General features: G+C 41.9%; 1 protein-coding gene across 1 annotated transcript; it reads left to right on the forward strand.

The window, feature by feature from the left end:
* Nucleotides 1-550: 550 nt before the first annotated feature.
* LOC124161318 lies at nt 551-1387 on the forward strand. The gene has a single exon (XM_046537630.1). It carries the CDS (start codon nt 551-553, stop codon nt 1385-1387), a length of 837 nt encoding a protein of 278 aa, XP_046393586.1.
* Nucleotides 1388-9292: the final 7905 nt, after the last annotated feature.

Below are 9292 nucleotides of genomic sequence, written 5' to 3' on the forward strand. Positions count from 1 at the left end.
CCAAGGATGTACTTCTGAACACTATACAAGTTCGAGTCGTGGGAGAAAAAGGCTCGTCTCAAGTTAGGCTCGTGGGAGACACCGGTTATCAACGCAGCTACATAAAGGCTTCTACTGCAACTCCAATTCAGGCAAAAACAATTGGAAGCGAATTGCTCAGGAACGTGTTGTTTGGAGATCAAGTTACGGTCCCAGTCAAGCACCCGATAGTTCAAATACGACTGGAGTCTCTTCAAAACAATAGAAAACGTTCGAGCTACTACAACGGGAGAAGATCTGCGGAGATCTTCCCAAGGTGCCCCATGGACAGTGGATCATCGATCTAGCTAATGTGGGGATTCATATAAATGATGTTGGTGAGGGATACGAAGAAATCCAAATACTCATCGGCAATGACTATTGCGAATCCATTCTAACCGGAAATTGGTTCAAACTGGGCTGTGGATTCACTGCAAGAGAAACAATCTTTGGTTGGACGTTGGGAGGACCCGTTCCTGATGTACGAAGGACAGTTAGTTGTAACTTTTCCTGTACCATAGTCAGCAGCATGATGGCTACCAATCCGAGCATCACGGATTTATGGAATCTCGAAACAATTGAGATATCAGATCCCGTGGCGGTCCAGTCAGCAGCAGAGGAAGATGCCAAAGCGATTTCTTATCACAAGTCGACCGTGCGGAAGGAAGAGATGAACGGGCGATACAATGTGGCCCTTCCTTGGAAGCAGCCCAAGTCAACACTTCCTACAAATCGTCAAGTAGCAGAGAAACGATTGAGGTCAGCTACGGCGAAGTTGAAGAAAACAGGAAAGTGGGAGAACTACGACTGCATTTTCAAAGATTGGGAGAAAGAAAATTTCATCAAAACTGTGGATGATGGCGACAACGGACACTTCCTTCCCCATCGACTAGTGTTCAAGGAAAGCCTCACTAATCCAGTTCGACCGGTGTTCGACGCTTCGTGTAGAAATGGACGGCTTCCCTCTCTCAATGACTGCTTATACATAGGTCCTAATCTCATCGAGCTTATCCCAACATTACTTCTCCGGTTTCGGCTTCACAAGGTTGGAATTTACGCTGACATCCGGAAAGCATTCCAGATGATGGGGGTGAAAGAGCAGGACCAAAACTATCAGAAGTTTCTCTGGTGGGAAGACTTAATCTGTGAAAGAATCAAGGTCTTCCAGCACCTTCGAGTGGTTTTTGGCGTAAGTAGCAGCCCCTTTCTTCTCATGGCTACTTTATTATATCACTTGGAGACACAACCAGAGAAATATGCGAAGACAGCTGAAATACTACGATACTCTTTCTATGTGGACAACTGCCTCGTTTCCCTCCCCTCACTACAACAAGCAAAGACGTCCAAGGAAGAAGCGAATCATGGCTGATGCAGGGATAGAATTGCGTCAATGACCTTTACAGGAAGAGATGAAACTTCAGCTGATCTAGAAATGCCTGCAATACTACCAGTATTGGGGCTGTTGTGGAATCGAGAAGAAGACTACTTGACATTAGACATCAAGTCACAGGAGGAGTTCAGATTCATGTCAAAACGTCACATGCTCTCCATTGTCGCACAAGTGTTTGATCCAGTTTGATTCACCGCACCAGCTCTACTTCTGCCTTAGCTACTAGTCCAGAAGTCGTGGGAGGAAAAGGTTGGCTGGGATGACGCGGTTGGTGAAGAGATAGAGAAAACTTTCCGGTCATGGTATGCTACTCTCTACCTACTCAAGTCGATAAGGATTACTCGCTACTGTCAACTTCACCCCGATCCCAAGAAAGATATTCACGTTTTCTGCGACGCAAGTGGACAGGCATACGCCACTGTTATCTACCTCCGATCTGAATACGAAGGAGAAGTCGAAGTCAAATCAAATTTCTCAGAGCCAAATCGCGTCTTGCTCCAGTCAAGAAGCCAACAATCAACAGATTAGAGTTGTTAGCAGCATTGTTGGAAGCCAGGATGGCAAGACCGGTGAAGGAAGTGCTGGGAAAGGACATCCCTTTTCAGTATTGGAGTGATTCAACTACAGTTCTGGCTTGGATCAAAAGAGGTAACGAGTGGGAGAAGTTTGTGTCGAACCGCGTCAAGGAAATTCTCGACACCACCACTACCAGCCAATGGAATCATGTGCCTGGAGAAGACAACCCAGCAGATCTGCCTACACGAGGGTGTACTCCGGCAAAATTGGTGGAATCAAAGTGGTGGGAAGGACCTAAATGGTTAACATTGAGTAAGGAACATTGGCCATGCCATGCATCAGCTGAAATTGACGAGGATGAAATCAACAAGGAACGGAAGAAGATGACAGTATCAATGATCTCTACTCCATTTCCGGCTCCAAGATTTTCCTCTTATCAGAAGAATGTAACAGTCTGGGGATGGGTCAATCGCTTCACTTGCAATTGTCGTAACAAGACAAGGATTACTTCACCCATAATATCAACGAAGGGACTTTGACTGGCAGAGAAGACAGTATTGAAGGAGATTCAATGTCAAGCCTATGGTCAAGGAGGAGTTCCTAAAAACTTAGTCACGGTGATGGGGACCGATGGATTGTTGCGAATTAGGTCAAAATTAGTACACCGGGAAGATACAACTGATTTCATCCCTCCCATTCTCTTACCATAGCATCATCCGTTAGTTGAAGGACTTATTCGGGATATTCACCTCTTCAACTGTCATGCAGGGATTCAGACTACTGTGAGGAAACTGAGGGAGAAATATTGGGTACCCAGTGCTAGGAAGACTGTCACTAAAATTATTCACCAATGTCCGGTTTGTAGGAGGCACGAAGCAAAAGCGTTTGAGGTTAAGACGGCAACACTTCCAGTTGCTCGTGTGCAAGACAGTGAAGTATTTCAGACCACGGGAGTAGATCTGGCTGGTCCACTTATCATTCGAGATGGACAGAAGGTTTGGATCGTGATCTACACTTGTGCGGTCTATAGATGTGTATCACTGGATGTCATCACGGGATTATCAACTGAGTCATTTCTCAACTCTCTGGAACGTTTCGTAGCCAATTACGGAAGACCGAATACTGTCTTTAGCGACAATGGCACTAACTTCATTAGTGCAAAGAACATATTCGATAAACTGGATTGGGAGGAGATCGCAAAAATAAGTCAAGTCAAGAAATTGCAGTGGATACTAAACTGTGAGGCAGCACCATGGGGGTGGATTCTGGGAACGACTCATAAGGGGTGTCAAGGGCCTCATGAAGAGGATGATCGGCAAGAGCAAGTTGTCATTTGATGAGTTCCGCACGAGCATCGCAAGCGTGGCTGCCAATATCAATGACCGTCCACTTACAACCATTACTGAAGATGGAAATGATCTTGTGTCTCTCTCTCTCTCCATTCATGTTTTTAAGACGTACAATGCCTGGAGGTTTCCCTGAAGGAAATTTTGCCCAAGGACTGGAACAGAGCTACCGAAAAATGCAGAATCTTCAAACCCAGATGAAGGATCGTTAGGATTAATACGGACCTTTAATGTATTTTTTATAATTACGCTGAGTTAAGAGGACGCATACCAACTGCTCGACTAGTATGTTCTGGCTAAAAACTTGTTCCATCCAGTGGCACAGCGAAGAGGGGGTTTTGGGGGATAAACAACCCCTCCCCCACCCCAGAGCTCAGAGAAATTATTAAGTTTAATCCATTTTACCTAATTGGATTGATACTACTAATATAATAGTGTCAGGATTAATAAAATATCCCTCAGAAAGCCGTAAAACTCACCATTTTGAACCATTTATCTTAAAATTCCGCAATGTACGCAAAACGTACTAATCTCGCACCTACCGCTTATCCTGCCGCTTATTCCTAATTCTTAGCTGCGCCCCTGGTGCCATCATATCATCATCACGTCATGGCAAAAATAGCAGTGCTGGAACGCACTTTCCTCACTAACTTTTTTAGTAGTGAAATATTGCTCTGTGTTTTTATTACAAGGTATTATTCTCATTTTATTGTTTTTTTTTGTTTTCGTTACAAATGTATATATTAGAAGTGTTGAGGCAACAAAATTGATACAAGTGTTATTTCACTATGACGTATTTTGTTAACCAGTGTCGGAACGGAGTTCCGGCACTGGTTAACAAAATCATATATATAATGGTTTCGGACCGGCTGAGGACGGCACGGTTGGGAACGGACACGGCTGAGGGCGGGCGCCCGTATGATTAGAGTTGCATTAATGTCATTGAAACGCGCCAGTGAATGATAACCATGAACTGGCGTTTAAGGTTATGTCGGGTGCAGAATGCAGCGAGGTTCGCCCTTGAAAAGATAACAATGAACTGGGGTTGTTTGAGCACTTCCTCCGTCTTGAATAAGGTTTATTGGAATGGGGTTGTTTTGAGTAGTTGCTATGCTCGATGAGCGCATTATATTTGAACGATTGAAAAGAAAACCATCCAAGCATCGTAACACACTGAGAACGTTGGCTGAACGGGGAACTGGTGTAAAAAGAAAACGAGCGCTTCTCGTACAAAAAGGTGGCTTTTTGCCATTACTACTGGGTTCGATTTAGGCGGAGTAATCGGTAGCCTGCTGGGATAATGAGTTTTAAAAAAAGCTGGAAGTGAGTCCCGAAGTCTTTGATCGCAGTCATGCAAAGGCTAGGCTGAGTACATTGGATAAGGAAATGAAACTTGTGCTAGCGAGAAAAAACCTCAAGGATTTTAACAAGTGGCATTTGTATAAAAGAATACTCGATAAATATCTCGACTTAGTGTCAGACTTTAAATCCCCCGTACACGTTCCAATAGTGAAACACTCACCACCAACACGACTAGTTGAGGAGAGTGATGCAATGAGAAGACGGTTAGCTGAAATTAAGAGGACAAATTCAGAGTTGGATTCAACATGGGAACGAATAAAGAAATAAATCGAAAGCGATTCTCCACCGAAAAAAATGAAGCGGATAGTAGCAACTCCAAGAAACCCAAGCGCATCTCCAAGGGAGCAAAGGACATCTCCACATGGACATCTCCGAATGGACATCTCCGAAAGCAATTCCAAGGCGAAGCAAGCGAAAAAGGAAACCAAAAATGTTCGAGTCAGAGTGGGACACGACGTAATAGCTAGCGTGTACAATGATCCCGAACATCCTGCTGGTTTTTCCACAGAACAAAAATTAAATGAAGTAGTTAATATATATTTATCTTTTTATTTCGGGGGTGGATGAATCCCCCTTGATCCCTCCCCTGACTACAGCCTTGCACAACAGTGATCGTGTCGAACAGGTGTGTGTCCGTACGTGCGTAGATCGAAAACGTAGTGTGAACGCATACCCCAACAAAAAGGTTATCACAGAGAGGATCAGTAGTCAAGTGTAGAACCCTATCCCAGGGAGAACATCAAGGTCACAAAGACGTCTTTTAGACGTCATTTAGATGGTCGAAAAAACGTCTTAATCCCAGGTCAATAATACCTATTTCCTTCCCTCCACCATGACCCAATCAAGACGTCTTCTGGTTGGTCAAAAAGATGTCTTTTAGCCGTCAATTAGATGGTCGAAAAAACCTCTTAATCACAGAATAATAATACCTCTTTTCTTCCCTCCTCCATGACCTAACCACAACGTCTTCAGCTTGGTCAAAAAGACATATTTAGACGTCATTTAGGTGGTCAATAAAAACCTCTCGATCCCAGGTCAATAATACCTATTTCCTTCCCTCTACCATGACCTAACCACAACGTCTTCAGCTTGGTCAAAAAGACATATTTAGACGTCATTTAGATGGTCAAAAAACCTCTCGATCCCGGGCTAACAATACCTTCTTCCTTCCCTCCACCATGACCCAATCTTTTCTTTTTGATCAAAAAGACGACATTTTAATGGTTAAAATATTTTGAAAAATGCACCAAGAAGACATATTTTCTTCCCTCCACCAAGATTTAAGGAAAATCTCTTAGGTGATAAAAATAGGAGATAAAACATGAGATGAATGAAGTAATTTTTTAATTAGAAAACTGAACAAAGATTAATATCCGAGAAACAGAAAGTACGCATGTAGAAAACAAAATGTAGAAAACTCCCACATAGCACAAAATATCGACAAAATGTCTATTTTATATCTTATACGTTTTTTGCTAATATCTAGAATATTTCTGGGTATAATTTTTCTGGGTTTGAAGAAAATTTGTTGAATACTTTCGGCTCCATTCAGTACTGATTTTGCTTAAAGACTTTTGCGATTTTTGCCTCAAAGGGGGACGGGGGGACAGCTTCCCCCCCTGCCCCTCGCTGGGTACGCCCATGGATGTGCGAGTACTCTAAAATTCGAGCCAAGTCGAGTAGTTGGTACTCAACTCGAGTGTTTCGAGTAGCATTACGATTTTCGGAAATCCGTTGATATAATTTTTAATAAAAATTCCCAAGGTTCTGAAATCTTGCAATTTTTGCTACCAAGTACTTGTCCAGCCACACAAGTGTGTAAAGAAAGGCAAATTTTTGCAGGGAGTAGAGCTGTGAAATGGAGACGTGAAAATCTGCAGTCTGAACAGATAGAACAAAGGATTTTTCTGCATATGAAATTGAAAAGATCGAATATATATGATTCATTTACGAAGTTAATCTTTATTACAATCGTGCACATAGGCGGATCAAGGGGGGGGGGGTCTATCTCAGTTTCACCCATAGAGGTTACTGGAGGGGGCGCGCCCTATCCTCTCCAATAGCGGGAAGTGAAGCCAGGGGGGCGTGGCCAAATTGCGCATTTAGCCATGATGCCGGCCCCGCTATAACACGTCTTACGAGGCAATGACCAATTTTTACTCTTAACTCATTAAATAATGCCTTAGGGCATTTTTCGCGAAAGGTACGATGAAAATAAATAGTAATACATGCCCAAAGAATAAATTTATGCTGGTCCAGAGCCCTTGCGACCTGCAGGAAGACAATAATCAACGGACAATGAGGTATTTACTCAAACATAATTGACTCAATGTTACTCACAAAACAATGGCTGGCGATTCGAAAATTGCATTAAATTTAACTTTATGAATCTTAATCCGGAAATTAAAGATCGATTGAATATGTTGCTATGCAATTGTCGTTTCTTCTACGAACATAGTAGTCACCATTGAACTCGTCATGACCTGCTCCTGTACGATACAAATATTGACCTACCCGAAGTTAAAATAATTTTTACGACATTACACAGAAATAACTCACGACTTTATTTCATATAATTCCATTTTCACTGTCAAAGTCCCCGAAAAAGAGCGGTGCTACCTCTCGTAATGGGTCATTCCATGTCAAGTGGTCTAATTTTCAGAAAGTGCCCCGCGCGACCATCACGGATTTTGATGAAATTTTGTGGTACTAATCCCTCATGTTCCAAACAGACACTGCTAAAATTTTACGTTCGTCGGTGCAAAATTTGTTGAGATACGACTGTCTGATTGATCCCATACCTCGATTTCGTACAGTATGACTGTGAGATTTTAGCAATTTTGAATATTATTATCTCCGCTATTATTTTTTCAAAAGAAACGAAACTAGGCTACTTTGTAGAACTTTTGGTGCTCTATTCAACGCAACTATTTAAAACTTTTGGTGAATCATTAGGACTTGACAAATTTCCCACAAAATTTGACAAAAAAAAATTTTTTGAGAAAAAAATTAAAATGTTGACACTGTACAGTTCCGACAATATTCAAGCCATGAAGATGAAACTGGGTGCACGATATCTTTACATAACATAGTTTTTAAAGCAAAAATTTTAAGCCTATAGGTCTTTGCATAATTTAATAAATTAAGTGTAAAGTTGCCGGTTTTTGTAAATTGGTCAAAAATAGGGTACCTTAAATCCACTGTTACAAAAATAGACCCTCTAGAAACGCTTTGAAACTAGTCTCATTAGAAAGAGCATGTTTTAAAGTCCCTAAAACACTGGGTCTGGTTTTTCATCGCGGACAAATAAGACTGGAAAAATTGAGACAAAGTTGATGGCGTTGCCATGGCAACGTCTTATTTTTTAAACCTGCAATTTGTGTTTTTCATTATCCTTATTCGTTTTTACAGGTTTACGTCGGCTTTATTATGACTTATTTTATTGTGTTGGTCCATGGTGACTTTGTCACTACCAGTTCAGATGGCTGATCTGGCAACCCCATCGCCAAGGGGCCACGCCCGATAGCCGTACAATACCAGCCACGGGTGGGTTTCTTTGTTCAGGATCCCAAGCCTGTAGCTGGTTGGTTTTTTCATATAGGTTCCAAAGCCTTGTGTGGGTATCTTTCCGGTTCCCAAGCCGTATATAATTGGGCAGCTTTTCCTAGGTTCCCAAGCCTAAAGTGGGCATCTTTTAGGGTTCCCAAGCCGAAGTCTATACAGTTCGATTTTATAACAATCTTCTTCATGTTCTATTGCATTCACGGTTGACTTTCTTTAACATTATTTCTGGGAATTTGTATTGTCGACCAGATGATGTTACTGAAGGTGCAGGAAGCAGAGTAATGAGGTGTTGTTCTGGAACCCAGCAAACGTCTTGCCTTTCAGACCAAAAAAACGAATGAGCAGGACCTTGAGGATGCATAAATTTGATCAATGCGTCGTTTTGTTCGATAGAGACTTCAACAACATTGCCGACCCACCATTTCTTGTCATACATACATGCAACATAACATCCGGGAACTGGTTCAGACAATTTTAAATGCAAAGTGGCGGTATCAGAAATTTTCGCGACAAAATTGATTGTGTCATTTGAAACTTTGCTGACACAAATCGACTTCGAGTCAACTGGTACAAACTGGTGATGATCTCTTGTACCAGCAATTGTGCTGCTTCCTTGCCATCTGTCTTCTTGAAATTTCTTGCTTTTTTCGACCTCTTCTTTTGAAACATATATATATTTGATTCCGTTGATATGCTGCTGACAAAAATTAAATAGGTCTGTCGGCGTCAATATTTGATCTTCTAATGGTCTTTGCAAGCTTGCTCGGGCGGCCAGTCGCTTAGTCGTACCACCAACGCCGGCGCACGGCGACTTTCCATGGCTCGTGCCAAAAAAGTTCCATTCAGCTTTAATTTCAAAATCATTTTTGTGGTTGCACAAATTGACAAAATTTTTATAATTTTTGTACTGTGCTGCAGAGCCATCACTGAAGTAGTATATTTTTGTAACGTTCGTTTAGAAGTCAAAAACTCGATAAATTTTTCGATAAACACGTGTACAGATACCGTATCATGTTGCATACAATCGGAAATAATACAACAGCTGATAATTTGCAGCGTGTCTGCTTCACCAAAATAATAAGCAACAAATGGATGT

This window comes from Ischnura elegans, chromosome 6 (genome assembly GCF_921293095.1).
Source record: "Ischnura elegans chromosome 6, ioIscEleg1.1, whole genome shotgun sequence".
In the NCBI taxonomy this organism is placed as follows: domain Eukaryota; kingdom Metazoa; phylum Arthropoda; class Insecta; order Odonata; family Coenagrionidae; genus Ischnura; species Ischnura elegans.